At 36.1% G+C, this 21,822-nt stretch overlaps 1 protein-coding gene across 1 annotated transcript; it reads right to left on the bottom strand.

Moving 5' to 3' along the window:
• Window positions 1–743: 743 nt before the first annotated feature.
• On the bottom strand, window positions 744–18,313 carry LOC119191523 (signal peptide peptidase-like 3). Its single transcript, XM_037445412.1, is given in 10 exon segments — window positions 744–2,776; window positions 3,106–3,264; window positions 3,932–4,047; window positions 5,596–5,686; window positions 5,688–5,733; window positions 6,068–6,230; window positions 7,944–8,126; window positions 8,849–8,968; window positions 10,059–10,210; window positions 18,181–18,313. Coding segments are annotated over 10 exon segments (1,176 nt in total). The 5' UTR covers window positions 18,252–18,313; the 3' UTR covers window positions 744–2,701.
• Between the last annotated feature and the right edge of the window lie 3,509 nt (window positions 18,314–21,822).

Raw genomic sequence — 21,822 nt, forward strand, 5'->3', positions numbered from 1 at the left:
GGCTTCATCCTTGTGAAAGTCTTTCCAATAAATAGAACTAAATACAAGAAGTCTTTCTACAATTGTTAATGGTAATAGAAAACTAAAAATTATATGTATGGGAATAATATATGCTATCAATAAGTCTGTCTTTAGGATATGTCATCCTCATACATGATGTTAGTGTTAACAATTGTAAAAAAAAACTTTTTGGCTATGGCTCTAGTACTCCAACTGTCCACTTTCTCAGGATAAAAATTTAAGCACACTGCACCTTCATCCCCAATGGGGTAGGCTGACATGCAACTAGAGCACTCAAATTTTACCATGTGTGATTCATCTCATGTGATTGGGGATCTAAAACTAGATTGCTCTATTACAGAAATACCAAGCAGATAAAACCCAATATAGTTTCGCCTAACCTGGGATTCAAACCCTTAACCTCATGGTGGTACAAAAGTACCATACATTCTTTTCATACATTGGGATTGACCATATTTTATGCAAATCTTTTTCATAAATTACGTGTTACTTTTTATGAACATATATTGTCACAACTGTTGCTAATTAAAATGATGTCAAGGATATGCTTGCAGGTTGTTTAAAGACAACATTGTATAATTAATAATCTACTCAATTTTTATGTGACATCATTTGTATTCTTCTTTCAGTAGGAAGGCTTGCTAATAAGTATATCTCATGTAATGATTTTGTCAAACAGCAAAGTGGACTGGAAAGTGTTTGGAAAAGAAAACTGTAATAAGTTCCATCTAATATTTTTATTAAGTATTCTTAGTAACATGTTTCTGCAGATACATATAAAAATATTAAATGCATTTTCCCAGTTTTTGATAGGTAATGAATTTGTGTGAACATTAATTATTTACAATAATATTCTCGACATGGTGATGGTCTGACGCACTGGAACATCAATCTTAAATATCTTTAATGTATGTACATCAATGGAAAAGAGTTCTGTGACTATTTATATAAATATCTATAAAATACACAAAAACTATTTCTTGAATACACTTTACAACTTCCCTGAGAAAACAATAATTATCATTAGAAAGTACAACAAGCGAATCATAACTGAAAACATGTGTTACTTTTGCCAAATAAGCCTCAATAAAATCACATCACTTTTGTCATAAAAATACTGTTCCATGTTACTCAAACGCGTTAACTTATCAGTTATAACCTTTTAGTAAAAAATTATCTATTCAAAAGTAAATACAAAAATTGAATTGTTAAAAAAGTACTTAAAAAATAAAAAATCACACATACATACCAAGTATACTCCTTATGATGTAGAATGTTAACATCTTCCATTAAATTCAATCAAATAATTTACAACAACAATACAGTTGTTATAATAATAACAACAATAGTAGCTTATAACCTATATATTTAGACTAACAGTTTGTCTATAATACTCCATTCAACACATAGAAATAATCTTCATTGAAAACATCAGTCTAAGGCAGTGACAACAAAGTTTTCATCACATTGAAACATATTCATGAACAGGCTAACGAAACATTCACATACACAAGTGAGATTCATAAAGATCTTAGTCTACTTGTTTGTTCATTTTGTGGGGATATAGTGTAAAAAATTAAAACGAGTAGTGGCGCCCTCTCGGGTTAATGTTTTGAGACTTACAAAAATAATAAGTTCATGCCTGAACAGTTACAATTAAAAACGACGTAAGTAGTCATCCGAGAGGACAATCTAAAGTATGACAAATACAAAAAGTAGAAAAAGTTTGTAAAAAATCATCAAAAGCGTTTGCTGAGTATTTTACATGTAGTAATTATACTACTGTCATAATTATTAATGTTAAAAGGAAACAATGTGCACTGGTCCTGTATCTAGCGCGGCACACGGCCGGAGCGGCCCGCCCTGTGCGCTGTGACGCGCCCGTGCTGCGGATATTCTTCACTTACATTTCGTTATACTGAGAATTAACAGTATTATAAGTCCTAGAAATAATGTGCATGTGTCTACAATATACAAACAATGTGGTTAAACAAACATTCAGACATTTATAATATCATCTTATTTCGTATTTTCAGACACGATAGATCAACTTTGGCAGAATGGTTAAAATTCATTACCAAAATAAATGTACTATTCCTTACATCTACTATCTCTCAAATGCGCTGAGTATAAAAATGATGAAAAATAATATAAATTCGTGACATAAAATTCAACATGGAGAAGTGTAAACAGTCAGTTGCAATACTGTACATTCTCAGTACTTTGACGCAATGTACAAGTTACCCTGTGATGTAACATTCCGTTTATGTATTTGTAAAGGAAACAAAAGCGTATCATCTAACCTAAAACATACATCTTATGTCTTTAAGATTATAACGTAAACACATCAATTCACATATCCCGCCGAATGCACAAGTACAGTTAGTTACGCGCCCGTTAATTATCTCGCAACACTATAAATGATACACGGTAAAATTCTCAAACGCACTGGTGGCAAGGATTTAACAGCACTGCACTTTTTAAGCAAACCAGTTGGAGTAAGATTTCATAGAGTTCTCTTTGGATTTTCCAGGTGTATTTATTTCAGCGTAGGTTGTCTGCGAGTGTGTGTATGGAGCACGTGTGTAACTGTACACTGCGTGGTGGTGATGCGTTCAGCCGGCGGGGCGGGGGCAGGGCGGTGCGCATGCGCAGCGGCAGGGGACGCAGCCAAGCGCAGTCACACGTCGAAGTCGGCACTGTTCTTGCCGTTCGGCGCGATGAACGGCTCGCTCCACATCCTTCTGAGATCACCCTGTATACAAAAATTACCTTTGTAGTAGAGCAATTGTGGTTTTTACATTAGAATTTACTGCTTGGTCTGCAGAAAATATTTTCTATAATCAACTTGCTAGTGTGAATTATTTAAGGTGAGGTTAAATTTTAGTATGATTATCATTTTGTGTGTCTTTTATTCTCACACAATTGGTACAAATTAAAACCTTTTTATAGGATAATATTTTCAATATTCACCTTGATCAAAGTCCTTTGAAAGACAACTCTATTAACTGTCATCACCTTCAGGTTGATCATTGCCATCGAATCCGATATTTCCAGTATTTATGGTATAAGTTACGTCGGTACCTTGACGTATGCCATGGTGAGGAGCGGCAGCAGCGTGAAGGGCACGAGGTAGAGCAGCGCAGGCTGCGCCGCCTTGAACACCTCCGCCGACACCGTCGCCGTCAGCAGCCCCAAGAAGTAGCCCAAAAGCGAGCAGTGGAAGTACGTCAACCGGGAGCTCTGACAATTACAAATTTAATGTATTTAATCTAATTTGTAACTAATGTTATAAATGCGAAAGTTTATGTAAGTATTTGAATATTTGTTAGAAGTAAACGCAGAAGCGACTGAACAGATTTGGTTGAAATTTAACACACAAATAGACCATGTCCTGAATCAACACATATACTTTTATCACCGTAATTGCGCCAACGCAAATTATCGGATTTTCAAATCGGATTCTTTAAATAATAGGTGCTCTTTAAATAAGTGGCGATGTACAGATGACGTTATGTATCGCTAATGTATTCCGGATTCTTGTAGCGGGAAAGGCTCAGTAACGGGGGCGAAGCCGCGAGCAAAACCAAGTTATATATAACATTAATTTGCAATTCAACAGTTCTGCAGTTTTATATTATAGATTCTGGAACCAGAAAGCCATTTTACTACTGAGCACTGCTAAATGACACTAAACATGACAGGAAGTTGTAGTCTAAATATAATGTTGATCGACAAATGACTGTCTCGAAGGTCACCAGAAATATGATAGCTTGTAATGTACCATACATTATTGTAGTTGTCTTATTTAGTAATGTAGTAACGAAGTTCAAACAATTATCAAACTCGTTAGGCAGTTCTGAAAATGGTTGGAGTATATTATACAAACAAGTGCAAAGGTTAGACTCACCATTGATCTAGGTCCGGGGACTTGTCCCATTTGGCACACCAGCGTTGCCTTCTTATACGCGTCGTAGCGCAACACGAAACACAGCAACAGCCCCGGCATCACTATATCACCTAGTCCTGTAAAATGAACAATGGAAATGGTGATTTTATAGATATCATAGCAAAATACTATATTAGTTGTATGATAGTTTGTGATCGTAATGCGTGAAGTTCTGTAATGCGTAATATTTTAGGAACCAAGGATAGGTTCAGTTCTGAATACGATAAGTAGTGTAGTCCAAATATAATGTCGCCATCTGATGTTGAAAATTTACTGGAAATCACTTCGTTTCGATTCTCTGTGTATTTGTATTATCGACAATATTCAAGCTATTCATATCTATACTATTATATAAAGCTGAAGAGTTTGTTTGTTTGTTTGTTTGAAAGCGTTAATCTCAGGAACTACCGGTCCAATCCGAAAAATTCTTTTTGCATTGGATAGCCCTTGTTCGTGGAGTGCTAGGCTATATATCATCACGCTATACTCAATAGGAGCGGAGCAGTAATGGCTAATCTCAGGAACTACCGGTCCAAACTGAAAAATTCTTTTTGCGTTGGATAGTACTTGGTTCGTGAAGTGCTATAGGCTATATATCATCACGCTATACCCAATAGGAGCGGAGCAGTAATGGCTAATCTGAGGAACTACCGGTCCAAACTGAAAAATCCTTTTTGCGTTGGATAACCCTTTGTTCGTGGAGTGCTATAGGCTATATATCATCACGCTATACCCAATAGGAGCGGAGCAGTAATGGCTAATCTCAGGAACTACCGGTCCAAACTGAACAATTATTTTTGCGTTGGATAACCCTTTGTTCGTGGAGTGCTATAGGCTATATATCATCACGCTATACCCAATAGGACTGGAGCAGTAATGGCTAATCTCAGGAACTACCGATTCGAACTGAAAAAATCTTTTTGTGTTGAATAGTCCTTTATTTGTGGAGTGCTCAAAATTATATATCATCACGCTATGACCAATAGGAACAGAGCAGTAATGGTTAATTTCAGGAACTAACAGTTTCAACTGAAAAATTCGTTTTGTGTTGGATAGCCCTTTATTTGTGGACCGCTATAGGCTATATATCATCACGCTATGACCAATAGGAGCGGAGTAGTAATGGCTAATCTCAGGAACTACCGGTCCAAACTGAAAAAATCTTTTTGTGTTGGATAGCCCTTTGTTTCTGGAGTGCTATAGGCTATATATCATCACGTTATGACCAATAGGAGCGGAGCAGTAATGAAACATGTTGCAAAAACGGGGAAAATTATTAGGTTTGAGAGCTTCCGTTGCCTTCGCTGCGTAAACGGTTAAAGTTATGCAACAATGATGTATGACGGGATTGTTCCACTTAAAAAGTTCTAAAAAACATATTATAAAACAAAGTCCCCCGCTGCATCTGTCTGCCTGAACGTGTTAAACTCAAAAACTACCCAACGTATTAAGATGAAATTTGGTATGTAGACAGTCTGAGACCCTGGGAAGAACATAGGCTCCCGGAAACTACTACTTTTATAACGGAAAACTTTAGTCTGAAAAACTTTATAACGCGGGCGGAGTCGCGAGCAAAAGCTAGTACCATATAAAACTTATGGTAGGTACAGGTGATGTGTACTGACCAAGCATGGAGAAGTGTCCCTGGTGGTGCATGGAGGGGAACACGAGCTTGGCGGGGAGCGACAGCTTGGGAGCGTCGCGCATGGCGCCGCTCGAGCTGCAGCCGCCGCGCCACCACGTTCATCGGGTTCTCTGCCGGCCTGCACCACACAACACACGTCACTCGACACTCACACCTCGCTAAATACTAATATCTATATATGACAATGTGATGAAAGTAAGTCAAAAGTCGAAGAATGAAAGCGGTATTATTTTTCATTGCCACGAGAATAGCGCCGTGTGTTAGTTTGAAACTGACACCACTAAAATTAGATATGAATTTATAGTCTTCCCAAACTTTGTTAATGATAAGTGATCCAGCTTAAAATTATTGTACATACCAAACAATATTGTTATTGTCAGTTTTTGACATACAATAGATAATTAATTTGTTTATGCCTATTATTTTAAACTACAAATGACTTATAAATATACCTAGTAGCGACTTTGACCATGACGTTGGTGGTGAAGATGTATGAGGAGAAGAAGACCCAGAAGACGTCGTAGAGTAGCAGCCCGGTGAGCAGCAGCGTGGACACCTTCAGCGACGGCAGACGGATCAGCGCGATGAACGTCACGCACAGGCCCATGCCCATAGCTGGGGAATATAGCAAACATATAAAAATTATATTGATTTTTCTGGAGGGATAGCAGCAGTAGTTAATCATTTTTTGCCCTTTGCCGTATATGCCTATGTAATAAGGCTCTTTTTTGTGTAAGAGCTCTTAACACATAATGGACATTCTACTTCCTTCTCTATTGCAACTATGTTACAGTCCGCAAAGTTGAGTTATTGACTAACTCATCTTTTGTCGATTGTAACGTGAATTGTAAATTGAGTCAAAAAAAAGTCAAAGGCGTGTTAGTTTTATTTACATCAGCATAAAAAAAGCATAAAAATGGTTTATATGTTTAGGAGCTGAAATGCCACCTACCCCTTCTTATTCCTTTTTTTGTTTCAAAGGTTGTAAAATTATGCTAACGTTCAACCATTTTAATTGATATATAATCTATATTATTATAGTGCTATTACAACAACCGCCTATTCGGTCAAAGAAATATCAATAAACAACTAATAGAAAAATATTTTATAGTTTGGAACGTTATTGTTTATACCAATAGACAGCCTTGACCAAGTTGACAGGCGTCGTTCTAACTGGCATACTCGCACGGACTTGCGATGCGAATTAATCGCTCGACAAAACCGCTCATACAAATTACTGATCGCGTGAATGGTTATTAAGCGGCTCAATAAAGATTGATGTGTTTAATCGTGAGTTCTTATGATTAATGCGAGCGATGTCATCCAAGAATACGTCGTAAGTCGTGTTGCCGTTTGGAATGTCGATAGCGAACGAGGATAGAGGGCATTTGTTCCGACTTTCAAGTCTCGAATCCTGAAAGATATGAAATGTCCGTTCGGCTAAATATTGAGATTGGCTTAGGTAAAAACCAGCCACTTTTTCCACGCTGACCAGACATCAAGCGGGGTTAAGATTTAGAACAAAACTTGCAGAATTATCTTCTGCAAATATTTTTTACTGTATAACCAATGACGGGAAGCTGACGTTGTAGCTAATTTTGAAGCTTGTGGGACTTGCGGCGAGTTGTATTTTTTTTAATGCCTTGGTAAGCATACGAGTGAGCGGTCCGCCTGATGAAAGTAGCATCCGCCGCCCATAGACAAAAGCAATACTAGAGTTAAACCATTGCTTACCGGGAACGTTTATGACTTATTGTAATGTAGCGACACATGTGTTGATAATTGCATAGTTGCATTTTTATATGCATGTTTGTTTAGCGCTGTTAAGTAGTCCAGTTCCGCCCGGCACAATGTATAGTAGTTTAATAATAAATGATGTATAATTGGTGGTTTAATTTAATATGACCAGAGACATTCAATGAACACTGTACATGAACGTCAGTGAACACATGCATATTGATACCACCCCTAAAAGAAATATATCCAATGACGTTTTACAAATAGACGCGTCATACACTAACAAAATAGCACATAAATACGGCGCACTATTTGCTATAGTCACGTACCTGTACATATAATTACAAATTGGCTCGAAGAAGGAATAAAAAGATGCAGCATACATTCGTTAGAAAAGGATATATATACATAGACAGTTACGTAAGAACGTAAGTGCCGCACGCTTATTGGCCTTTAAGTCGGGCAATTACCTTACTTTCGTCTTGCCAGTATTGAGCTAGGACAACGTATGTATGTAATAAAAACATCTTACAATATATGAATATATGATTGCGGGAGCTAGTGTGTGGGTAGTGCGCGGCGCTCACTCACCGTCCATGAGCAGCCAGTGGCCGGTGAGCACCCACACGGCGACGATGGCGGCGGCGAGCAGCGCGGCGGCGAGCTCGGGCGCCGAGTACCGCCCGCACACCGCGCCGCGCCCCAGCCCCGCGCTGCCCGCCACGTACTGGCACAGCGGCGTCAGCAGGAACGCCAGCGCCGCGCACGCTATTACTGCAACCGCACGCCACGCACGTCATACAACCAATAGCGCTATCTGCTGCCGGTACTGAACACAAACTTCACGAAAAAAATTATTGTCGGGAAAAAAAATATCTCTAGTGTCCATTAGCAAATTCACACAAAATTATAGTTTTTAGTATGTCTTATTATCACTTAAATAATCATAACTCACGGACATTTAGTATTTATTGATAAACGCCAACCTGACGTTTTTCATCGAGTTGTAAATATAATTTTATGCAGAATTTATGAAAATTTATATCGTCATAGCTTTGTAATTTACATACAACATAAAGCTGCGAATGGCTTGACCAAAAATACACAGGAAACCCTTATAATAATAATAAAATCTACTGAGAGGGATTAGGCCTTAGTCCACCACGCTGGCCTAGTGCGGATTGGTAGACTACACACTCCTTCGAAATTCTTATAGAGAACTTCTCAGATGTGCAGGTTTCCTCACGATGTTTTCCTTCACCGTTAAAGCGAACGATAAATTCACAAAGAATACACACATGATTTTTTAGAAAAGTCAGAGGTGTATGCCCTTGGTATTTGAACCTGCAGACATTCGTCTTGGCAGTCCGTTCCACACCCAACTAGGCTATCGCCGCTTAGGAAACCCTTGCTCTATATAAATTCTGATCACTTTTCCCTTCCATCAGGGCATCGACTAGTGTCACTTTGGCATGCCTATATAAAAGTAAACTTACTGGCAGTGCATATCGCGACGAGAGTCTGCATCGAGTCGAAGAAGAAAAACATGATGAGCAGCGCGACCGACGAGCCGAGCGGGAAGCACAGCGCCTGCATCGTGTTCAGCGTTTGGACATCTGCAACAAAACACTGTCGGTCAAACTTTAAACATTATGTAGGTACAGGTAGAGGCACGAGTCGTGAGCACACCCGTGATTAGTCCGTTTGACGAACAATGCGCTAGTGTTTTGACGATTGGTTCCTTAATTGATGTTCGTTTTCTACCCGCTTACATTCGACTGCTTTGTACGTTCAAGAGCACGCCCGTTCCAACGTCCATCTGTGCTCATGACATGATTGACATGAAATTATTGACTAAATAAATAAATGCCATTTAATAATTAAGTTTTTACGTTTATATGCCAGTATAAAAGTCACTGGGTTTTTCAACAAACAACGGCAATATCGATATTTTAAGTATAAGTACCACGAAATTACCCTTAGCTGACCACCCGTCGTTAGCTTTAATTCCATTTTTTTTACTATTTTAATGTTTGGCCGTTTTATTTGAACATTAAATTAAACTTCTGTCATTTATGATAATGTTCAAGTAAAAAGTAACAATATAAATAAATTTTATTGCTAACAAAATAAATATCAGCTTCGTGATACACTGTCTTAATAGACAGTATCACGAAGATTGTAATCAATAGCTTAAGATGGAGCGGTTAGGTCTCTTTCTATTTAAATGCCATACCAACATATAGTATAAAATACACAAACAATGCAATGCAATAAAAATCAGATTTACACGACGCCAAGAGATTAAATCATTAGGTAACGACAGCTAGGTGAGAATTGCATTGCCTTATCCTTGTTAGGAAACATTAAGTAGAAGGCTATCGATCAGTCGCATACGTAATACGCGTATTTTATTTTTACGAGTATGGCGAATGGTGTGTGAATGATAAGCTTTATGTGATCGTAAAAGATCTGAACTTGCTTTATTGAATGATTTTTATTATACATCAAGCAGAGGCGTGAACGGTAAACAAATTATGGCCGCGGTTGTGAGTAATAATCAATAATTTTATAATAATACTAACCCAGAAGGTACTGTCCCACTTCTACCAGGGTTCAAGACTCAGTCCACCACGGTATACATATCTTATGAATAAATGGACCCATTAGAATAATTTTGTGAGTTTGTGTATGTGTGTGACGTACTGTTATTCGAGGAGGAGGCGGCAGGGGGCTTGCCACCCAGCAGCGAGGCTTCTCGCTCGCGCTCGGCACGCTCGCGCGCCTCACGTTCCATGTTGAGAGATCGGAAGCTGCCGTACACGATCAGCAGCATCGAGATTAGACATGCTGACACCCTGGGGAATAAGAAAAACGCTAATATAAAAGCCATACTTACACGTCACGGATAAAATGTAAGAAATATACTTTAGTTACATCTCTAGCATTGAGTTTTATACAGCTGAAATTCACAATTCGATTTCCAATAATTCCAAAATCAGAAGATAATCAAACAGACCAGCTTAAGAAGCGCAAAAAAACAAAATGTTAATCTTATATCATACTTTTTTTAATTCTACTCCCTGGTGCAAATTGACAAAATAAATATTATCATATTTGCACAAACTAGATACGGTAATTCGGCATAATTAAAGAAACATCTGTTGCAAATATTAAACAAAGGTTTATTAATAATATCAATGTAAACATATAAATTGTGTAAACATTCATATTTATACAACCGGGCAAGCTGTGTAAGGACAGGTGCTCACAACTGTGCCACTAACTGGCATCACTGGCATTGTTATCTGTATTTTTTTGCCATCGCCAAATGTACGGGCGTGACTAAAATAAACAATCGTTTGACCTGGGATCCAAGACTGCTCTGTACAACGACACCGCTTTCTCCTTGGAATTAATCAGTGCTAGATACAGAACGATAGTCAATATGCAGAATAAAATGCAATGGTTACGCTGAACTACAAAAATGAGTTTAAACGAGATTTGAGCAGTTTTTGCTTAGTTTTTCGGGTCAGAAACTGTTTTCACATTGTCTTCTTTGTTGTGTTTTTACAGTTTTGATATGATGACACAGATTTGGAGTTTAAAAAAAAAATCGATGAAGTGGTTTCTTGTTGGAAGTACATTGTATGTATCCGTTTGTATATAAATGAGCGACTTAATTATTTCTAGGAAGTTCCCAACATTAATCCGACTCGATGCCTTAATTGATAATTTCCGAAGTAGCGTTTGGATCAACATCGAATATTTAATTAACATTAATCATGTACATCCTACTAATGTAAAAGTTTTCAATCCCGTTAGTGAATCACATCCTTACAATGTATTGTAAGTCTGATTTATTTAAAAGCGGTTCATCAATCATTTCAAAACTGGATATTTTAAAAATAGAACACATAAAATATTTTTTCTTTTTCAATGTCACTGGCCATCATTAATACAACTATATTCTTGTTTCCGCACTAACTCAATTAACTTGCAGACAATGCCTAAATATTAAAGGCTTGTTTTATAAATTTCTAGGACATTTTATTTCACTTATCGTATTAAACAGATAATATTTGTGAACACAGTTTAGTTTGACTTCTGTATTTAATCGGCTTATACATTTGTGTGGCGAATAGCATTTACTCCGAAATTTTGAACATTAAACATATACCATATTTCTACATGCATAAAACGTAAATCTCATTTCACTTAAGCCGTTGCAAAATGTTACCCAAAACACGAGCAGATAATACTGGCGTCGCAACGCTTTTAATGTAGCCTATTGACCCCAGCCTAATTAAATGAAGTGCTATCCAGTGGCGCGGATGTCTCGCTAATGAAAGGTAATGTAGTGCGTAGAGTGAGTGTCAAGACACTTTATATTGACATCATTCGGCCAGTATTCAAGGATACTGCACCGTGGCTGTTACTTTTAAACCAGCTATTGCTAAGCATTAATATACAAGGATGGCAGTATTTATAAACTGAAAATTAAAAGTGTTGTTTATCCTTAAAACATATTTCAAATTTGCAACGCCACGTGAGGAAGTTTTGGAATACATATTGACACTGGTTGATATTATTATTTCTAACCAAGCTTCTCGGCTATGGGTGATATTTTCGTTGTACAAAATATATGTATATTTACGGACCCAATAAAATTATTTGAAACGAGATAAACAATATTTTTAAAATATTTTGACAGAAAGATAATTTTATTGAGAACGCATCTATTCGATTTTTGCTGAATTTATAATTATAATAAAGAAACAAGTATGTATTTGCATCACAAATGCGCAGGCATCGGAATATTTAGTAAGGTACCGGTATACTACTACATTACATTGTAATTATTTATATTTTTGTTATTCATATTATTTATCTTTGTATCGGAAAAAGCGTTTTACATGGAAGCTGAGCGCAAGCGCACTCTGGTTGTAATATGCCATAATTTTAAAGAACCAAACGATGCTCCATTCAAAAAAACAACACTTCCATTTTTGAACTTGAGTCAGCCGAGTACACTCAAGTTTGTAGAGACTCAAAAAGACTCATATAAACTACCTAACTTAATTTGCTAATTAAGAATAGTCAAATATAATTTTGACCGTCAAGCGTTGTTGAAACTCTTAGAAGTCTAGACTGTAGGTCCACTAAAGCAGTAAACTAGATTTATATAGACAACCCAGAATGCGATTTCATCTGTCTACTGGTAGGTTATAGAGGCCATTATTTTTCAGTGTTATTAATATTACAATGTTTATTGCTCGGATAAAACATTCCACCTATTTCTAAGAAAGTATTACGTAGCTACAAATAGAAAACATTTCTTAGAAATTATTAGAAGCTGGAAACAGTTTATTTACCTTCATATTTGTAAGTGACGTGAATCTGAGCCAAACTAATCCTATGAATGTTACAAATGTTAAAGCTTGTGATAATATTTCTATGTTTGTTAGAAGTAAACTAATTAATCGCTGAAAAATGTTGGGTGACATTTTTAATACAAATATGCCCAAAACTAGATTTACAATAGAATAGGCTTGTTATCATGGAAGAATGCCAATAGCATTTTTATTCCAAAAATGGACATCAAGTGCGCGTAATCACAAGCAAAAGGAAATCATTCTAAGTCGAAACAACTGGACGAATTTGGGTTAATTTTATTTTCTTTGCAATAAAGGCGATTTTTATAAAACGAAGCAAGGAGAAATCTATTTGTTTGGTTACTTTTATTTAACTCAAGATAAATTGTATCTTCCTTTACCTCATCAATAAGGGCTAATTTTAAATGCCAATTCCTGGTTTACCTTAACAATTTTGACTTACGGCAACACACATCGTTATTACGATCATGGATTCGTTACAACATTACCACAGATCGATGTTTGTGCAACACATTACTTAAAAAGTGCTTGACAACTAGTTTAACTGGGGTAAATGGTTTTCTTTAGGATTGCACATCGAGTTATTTATTTTTGTTACCACATTTCCTATTTCTTAACGTATTGAATGCGGGCTGGGGTTCCGGTCGCAATAAATATTTATCTTGTGATTACATTTTTATATAGTTTTTAAAGGTGATAGTGATTACAACTTACTAATGTGTTGCTTGCTGATCAATGATTATCATTGCTATCAAATCTATACTATTATATAAAGCTGAAGAGTTTGTTTGTTTGTTTGTTTGAACGCGCTAATCTCAGGAACTACCGGTCCAAACTGAAAAATTCTTTTTGCGTTGGATAGCCCTTTGTTCGTGGAGTGCTATAGGCTATATATCATCACGCTATACCTAATAGGAGCGGAGCAGTAATGTCTTATCTCAGGAACTACCGGTTCGAACTGAAAAATTCTTTTTGTGTTGGATAGCCCTTTGTTCGTGGAGTGCTATAGGCTATATATCATCACGCTATACCCAATAGGAGCGGAGCAGTATGTATCTCAGGAACTACCGGTTCGAACTGAAAAATTCTTTTTGTGTTGGATAGCCCTTTGTTTGTGGAGTGCTATAGGCTATATATCATCACGCTATACCCAATAGGAGCGGAGCAGTAATGGCTAATCTCAGGAACTACCGGTTTGAACTGAAAAATCTTTTTGTATTGGATAGCCCTTTGTTCCTGGAGTGCTATAGGCTATATATCATCACGCTATGACCAATAGGAGCGTAACAGTAATGAAACATGTTGCAAATCGAGGAAAAATTATTAGTTTTGAGAGCTTCCGTTGCGTGCGCTGCGTAAACGGTTAAAGTTATGCAACAATGATGTATGACGGGATTGTTCCTCTTAAAAAGTTTTAAAAATATATTATAAAACAAAGTCCCCCGCTGCATCTGTCTGCCTGAACGTGTTAAAATCAAAAACTACCCAACGTATTAAGATGAAATTTGGTATGGAGACAGTTTGAGACCCTGGGAAGAACATAGGCTCCCGGGAAACTACTACTTTTATAACGGAAAACTTTAGCCTGAAAAACTTTATAACGCGGGCGGAGCCGCGGGCAAAAGCTAGTGTACTATAAAAATGGCGGCAGCGTTGGCGACCTTTGAGAAGGATTTTTGTTACCACCTTAATTCATAATACTTAAATTATCGATGAGACAAAATTGCATATTTTAATTTATGACTTCCAAAACGAATAGGTCAAGTTTTAGTTAATTAATGAATTATAAATGAAAATGTTTTCCTTTCACGCTGCTCAGGAACGAATCAAAATTATTCTAGTGCATAGACGTCTATTTATTATATAATTATTAAGTTACATCCACTAAAATACTTTATTCCCGTACAACTTGCAAAAAAGTCTACTAGGTCTTCTACAATCGTTAACGCTAACGTTACGAATGAGGACATATCCTAGCGACAGACTTATTGATACGATATTCCCATAGATTTGTAGAAAGGCAAAACCCCATACAGTACATATTAAACCTTGTTTATACATTTTTAGGCTTAAAATAACATCCTATACTATCCATCCTATAGGTCAGCTGGACAATTAGCCATTTCCCTTCGTTCATTGTACAATGAACGTCTGCCAGGAACCTAATTTGAGGGCAGACATCGGTTTAACAACTGTACATTGTTTGTATTACTCCATACGCAAACAGAAGACGGTACAAACTTGTCATGTACATGAATATTTATGTGTGTATGAGAATAGCATTATGAGCGATCATGTATGAGTTATAATGTATTCACGAGCCAGTTGCAGAAACGTAAACAAATATCTACCCACTTATCAATTATGTCTATTGTATTTGATGCAAATCTGTAACTTGTGGTATTTCGTGTGACAACACTAATTATGTACGATAATTTCAGCTCTGTATTATGTACTGTCCCACTGCTGGGCACGAGTCTCCTCTAACGTCGAGAGGGATTAAGTCTTAGTCCACGATGCTGTCCTAGTCCGGATTGGCAGACTTTACATACCCTCAAAATTCTTATAGAGAATTTCTCAGGTATGTAGGTTTCCTCACGATGCTTTATTTCACTGTCAAAGCAAGCGATAATTCAAAAGAATACACAAATAACTTGAGAAAGTTAGAACTGCGTGCGCATGAGTTTTAACCTGCGGACATTCGTCTCGGTAGTCCGTTCCACTCCCAACTAGGTTATCGCCATTTCAATTATGTATAGCACAACATGACTGAGAAGTTACTGTTGTTTCTATTAGAAAAGTAGGGGCTATTATAAGATTAAATACATGTGACAAAAAGTGGGTTTATTAGTTGCGTCTCTGCCTGCCCCTTCAGAGATAAAAGCTATGAGTGTGTGTAGATAGAAATATGGCATTAACAGATCTTAAAAATATATATTGAATAGATATTTATTATAATTTCTAGGACAGACTCGTGAAGACGATTCGAAAGAACTCGAAATCGGGCCATTAATAAAAGAGGTCCAGCAATTAATCCGTACTGACTTCTCATCAGATTCTGTCTGTTAGATGTAAAGTATTGCATACGTTTTAGGCATACCTAGGCGTGGGTAGGGGTAGGAGTTTCATAACGCTTTAACATGGTCAATTTAACAAAAAGATAAAAAGATGTTTCATAAAATATAAAGATTATTAAAAAGGATGAATGATAATTTAACAGTAAATAGGAAAAAAACGCAGAGCCTCTAGCTTGGGTAATTTAAAATTTGTGTCAAAACTTTCGTTTTATGACCTACTGACAAACTTCCTTTGCAATTTGTACGTACACCCCGATAATCTCATCGCTTTCTACTACTAGAATAAGACAAGGCTCATTTTGTGACCACGAAATATTATTGAATATTGATCCAGATACAATATAATCCATCTCTAAAAAAATTGCAATAGTAGAACTATGAAAATACTCGAAACACATAACCAATGCAGGATTTAGTCTCAACAGTGTCGAGTCTTTGACTCAACGTCGCGTCGTTAATTACACGCCGATGTATTAACAATTGACGTTTTTATATTTGCATAATGCATTCTCGCTTATATATCTACATACAATCACGTTTATAAAAACACGTGTTTCGTTGCCTCTATCCCCGAATTGAAGGTGAAACTTAATGTTCAAGTGCTTTGACTTTATTACCATGTTCGACTTTACCAATGAGATCGTGGCCATTATATTAAAACAGATGATCTGCGACCTTTACAAACTCTGTTTCCAAGATAATTGAAAAGCCTTGCTAACTTTTTCGTTTTATATACTCATTATCATGTGAACACTAATAAGTTGCGTTCGAGACAATTCGATTGTTGCTTGGAACTATGTTTTATTGAAATACGCTGTTATGCATGTTTTACATAATTTTCTATGCACCGGGTTAAACTTTGATTACGTCTTCCTATTTTCTTATTATAGTTGCTTATTCCTTCTCATTACGAATGAATTTATTACCATTTGAGATGTGAGTGTACAAATCTTGTGAGCGTGCTTCAACAATTATGCGATTTTCTCACAGAGTAGACAACTATTATGTTTTTTATTGGTATCAAAGTTTACTTAGACTTCGCTACCTATCATACCGGCAAATCTGTTAAGTTTAGTATCCGACAGATTGCTGAAAGATGTTCATCGTTCAAATTTTTCCTGAGCGTGGGTGTTATAGTATACGATGGCTGATCATGTAACGTAACAAGTTAAGAGCTCCTGAGGATTGTAGTTATTACGGGACATAAAGACACTTGCTTGGTCATGCGACGCCGTGATACACCTGAGGAAATGTACCGCTGTTAACTTCATACTACAATAACTACACTGACTATTATCTATGAACAACTGGTGTATCGTAACTCGTAAACGGACTGACTACAAGTTAATATCAATAATTCGTTGATTTTCACACGAATAATCCAAGTAACGCTTGTGACTTAGAATTACATGCAAGTAAAGTACATTGGGCTTAGCATATTTGAACAATCAATTTAGAACGTAGAATGTGATTTCAACGTCTTTAGTAGACGCTAGTTTTAATTCTTTAACTGAGCTTGGCATTTTAAGAGAAACTGTACAAAGCACTATGAAAATAAAAGTGACAGAAATGATTTCGAGAGTTCAAATTGAGAGTTTTTTGGCAAGTTTTGCAATAATTACACAACGGCATCCAGTCGGCTGCACACTACCGCAATAGCCCGTGCTTCATTAAATTTTGATTACGGTACTAGCCTCACTTTAATAGCCTGTGGGGGCTTTCTTCATCGCAAATGTAAAAAATATTGCCATTGTGACGACGTAATTTGTGTAAGATGTGACGTCGCACCGAGACGGCGCCGCGGCGTGTTCCTGCGAGTTTTCCGCAACTTCTTATAGCGGCTTTTCATAACAAATCATTGTTTGCCAATTAAATGTAATAAATATCCTATGTGAGACTGACAAAGTGAACTTTAGCAAATTTACCGACTTTGAATTAAATTTAGCCTAGTTGTTTTTTTATTTACAAAATGACTAACTGACAATAGTTTCATCAGTCACAATTACAATACCCGTCTGAAAAGTAACTGGATTTACGCTAACTGGTTCCGATACGGTGCTCACGGGAAAATCTGACTTAATTTTTTTGTACTCATTATCCAGATCAGATGGAAACCCACTACCAAGCTTACCAGATAGTTCCTACGAATTTTTCAATCATTTTGGTCCCTATAAAATATTATAATTGATTGAACAGATCTATAATCCTTCCACATCAATTATCGTCGAAAGAACACAAACAATAAAATCAAACCGTACCAGGAACTATAATTCGAAACCAACAGTTACTCAACTTAAGTAAAGCGCGCAAGTCTTGAACTCAAGTGATACAAATTAAGATTGACGATTCACTCACTTGGATGAGTCCATGATTGAGTACGCCCATTTGTACTCTTGGTATTCCATGTTCGCACCGACCTGCGCCATCTTGCGAGCACTGCGCGTAACCGGCCACTGGTGGTTGCGTTTTCGCAGTTAATTGTTTCGAGGACTCTGCAAATAAAAATAATCATGCTGAACTATAAATGAAAATAATAATATCTCTTTTAGAAAATTCTACACTCCTCGTTGTTATGTTGCAAATTATTAGGTATAATTTTTACATCATTGTATTTATATTTTCAAGATTAAGTTTCAACTCCAGACGCAAGCGTAATACTTAAAACCATTTTCTTTGGATTTATACCTCGTTTGCGTTTTTAAAAATGTAAATACCTACACTATTAAAATTGAAAGACACAGTGACCGAGTATGTACTTAGCTATCTGGAATAGCTGTAAACATCCAACCGGCAGTACTTAAATTTAGACTTAGCAACTTCCAAATTACATGTATTGTGCATTCAACAAGTACCATGAGAAAGTTAGGAAAGCCGCATCATTACAGGCGAAGTCAACGACATCGGCGACTCAAGTGGTATATTAAAACTCCGTTACCTTAATTATTGGATTCGTACAGTTCGTATACCGGCTATCATCACCGCGCAATTTTGCCATCAACACAACTTTTTTTTAATCTATTCTTATAAGTTTATATGAATCCTACAGAGGTCAATTACAAATCAACAAAACCACGGAAATAGATTACTAATCCTACACGACTGGCGAAAAAACACTGTATCAAACATTTTAAAATATGCACAAAACAAATTAAACAACAGTCACGACTTCACGCATTTCCACTGAATATGTTCACTTTACACACTTTATTGTTGAAATTAATAGTTTCCAAGTCAAATGCGAACTGCTCTATTGTAGTTAAAGACTGACGCACTGAGTAGGTCGATGGATATCAGTAGCATGCATTAAGCCGAACGATATTCGAACATTTCAACAACAGAGCAATTTATCTCATAACAAGACGATGGAACCCGATCTCTGTTTAATAATAATAAAGTTTAGACAACATCGGTGGGAGTATTTTCACTTTTTTAAACATTTTGTTTACTATTAGATCAGCCTAGACTCAGTCATGAGAATTTTGTCACCAACGTGTTTTTGACTCAACCATTCATCTTATGTTTAATGATAATTTTGCTGGCCGTTAAGTGGTTTTAAATGCCAAACGGAAAATTAATTTTAGCCAGTTTTATGCAATGACACTAATATAACCCAGCATAGTTGAAACTGCTATTTATACTATTCGAGGATAGTAAGGAAGCGTTAAATAATGAGAGTAACAGGTGGGAGGCGCGACCAGACACAGCTGCTATAAGCAAAGGGCAGCCAGTATGTACTGAATCAAACCAGCAAGAACAAGGTAACGGTGGGATTGTCAGGAACACAACAGCTAGCATTGCAAAGCTATATAGGTCAAAACATAAATCCCAGGCAAACAGTGTTTATAAAATGTGGAAATATTGCGTTTTAATATCAATAATTGTTTAACAAGTTTTATTATGACTTATTACTGGTTTTACATAAAATGGAACTTCATTTAATATCGTATTTAAATATGTGACACTATTTATGCCGAGAAAAACAACTGAATAGCAACAAATTGTGATATCATTAGATTTGTAATGCATAGAGTACAACGAATGCAGTATCAATAAATATCCATACGCATATAAAATCAATACTCAATGACAAGAAGAAACTGGTCTGTTTACTGCCCAAAAAAAAAGAAACTGGTCTGTTTACTGCCTAACAAAATAAACATAAAACCATTTATTAAAACAGAAAAACAAGCAGATGGTCATCGTAATTCGTAATCGACAAATTAGATAAATGGCTGTTGCCCTCTGCCACATACCCCACTAAATTTTAAATGCGATACCAACATACAACAAAGGAAGTATAATCAATTAAGAACACTAGGAACACAAAACCTAAAAGCTCAATACATTCAACCAACTGTGATTTAGCCTGTGTATTACTAACGCGAACCAATTTAGCGCAGTTGATTATGAACAAAATTCAGATGGTAAATTTATCAATGTACATTTGCTGAGTGCAGAGCTGGGCCATTTATAGCTAGTCTTCTGATGTAATATCTACACGGTACATTCAGTTCCTTATTACTCACAAATAGTTAATTTAAACAATTGTTTAGTAGGTTAATGCAAATGATAACGGTCATATTTTTATTTGATGCATTGTTTTTGCAGTAAAACTATTATTGCCATATAGTTAAATTACAACAGCAACATGAAATTTTCTCTATGTTGGATAAAATCTGCTTGTAAGCGCGTCTACGCCCCGCGGAGAAGGAGCATTTTTAGCAATAAAAGCGTGTAAACCTTAATCTGTACTTTATAAAAGTTTTTTTGCTCGGAACCCTTAATTGTTTCAGAATGAAAGATATTTTTAGTAAAGTATACTGTCTTAAAATCTTATCAAAATCGGTCCAGCTACATAGAAGAGAATAAATGAACAGACATTTATGGCGCACGAGTTACGGGCGAACGGATGCAGTTTACGAATAATTTCTTTAAAAAATAAAATACTCTTTTCAACATTTTAAGCTATCAAAAGTTCCTCATTAAATTGTCTATTTTCTAGTGTTAGGTGCAAATTAAAATGATATGTACCTTAGAAATGATGACATTAGTAAACCAATATCCACATTATATTTTTTTTAATCAATCTCACTAAAAATAACTTAGTATAGAAATATGTATATTTTTTCTATATGTGTTATAAATTCCGAATAGATAACTTCTAAAAATACAGTTAGCGCGCCCTTTTGCTGTGAGAACCGCCTCAAAACTAAAACAAATAAACCATTCAATGTAAATATTATCAAGTTATGTGGCATGCAAATACATTAATGACTATAATATTTTAAATACAAAATATGCTGATAATTTACATGAACAGGTAATACAGCATAATATTTGTATGCTTTATGAGTCACCACAAATATTTATATTTTAAAACAGTATTTATATGTTATCTCATATAAGCTTATTTATATTTAAACCACTTCCATGATAAAAGTAAATATGTTTTTTTTAGTCACAATGGTGATTTTTTATCATTAGTTTAGAATCAAATGCTTATTATGTTAAGAGATTTTAGGAAAACTGAACATTGTAACCAACCCTTTGCTTTTTTCCTAGAGATATTTTTTTATTAATTATAAAATACTAGCTTTTACTGCGGTCAATTCTGTACATGAAGTATATTTCCAAAATAATAACTATCAGGGGGTGATTAGGGATCGATACTGATGCCAAAAATGCAATTAGTAAAATTTTTGTCTGTCTGTCTGTATAACCGTTATAGAAACAAAAACTACTCGACGGATTTTAACGAAACTTGGTACAATTATTTGTCATACTCCTGCGCTGGTTATAGTATACTTTTCATCACGCTACAATTAATAGGAGCAGAGCAGTGAAGGGAAATGTTGGGAAAACGGGAGAAGTTACTCCATTTTTTAAGCTTCCGTCGTGTGTGCAACCTTAATGGTTAAAGGTACGCAGATATCATGTATGACGGAAATGTTCTCCTTAAAATTATGTAAAATATATGCCACGACAGCATATGTCTAT

This window comes from Manduca sexta, unplaced genomic scaffold (assembly GCF_014839805.1).
Source record: "Manduca sexta isolate Smith_Timp_Sample1 unplaced genomic scaffold, JHU_Msex_v1.0 HiC_scaffold_1612, whole genome shotgun sequence".
NCBI classification, from domain to species: domain Eukaryota; kingdom Metazoa; phylum Arthropoda; class Insecta; order Lepidoptera; family Sphingidae; genus Manduca; species Manduca sexta.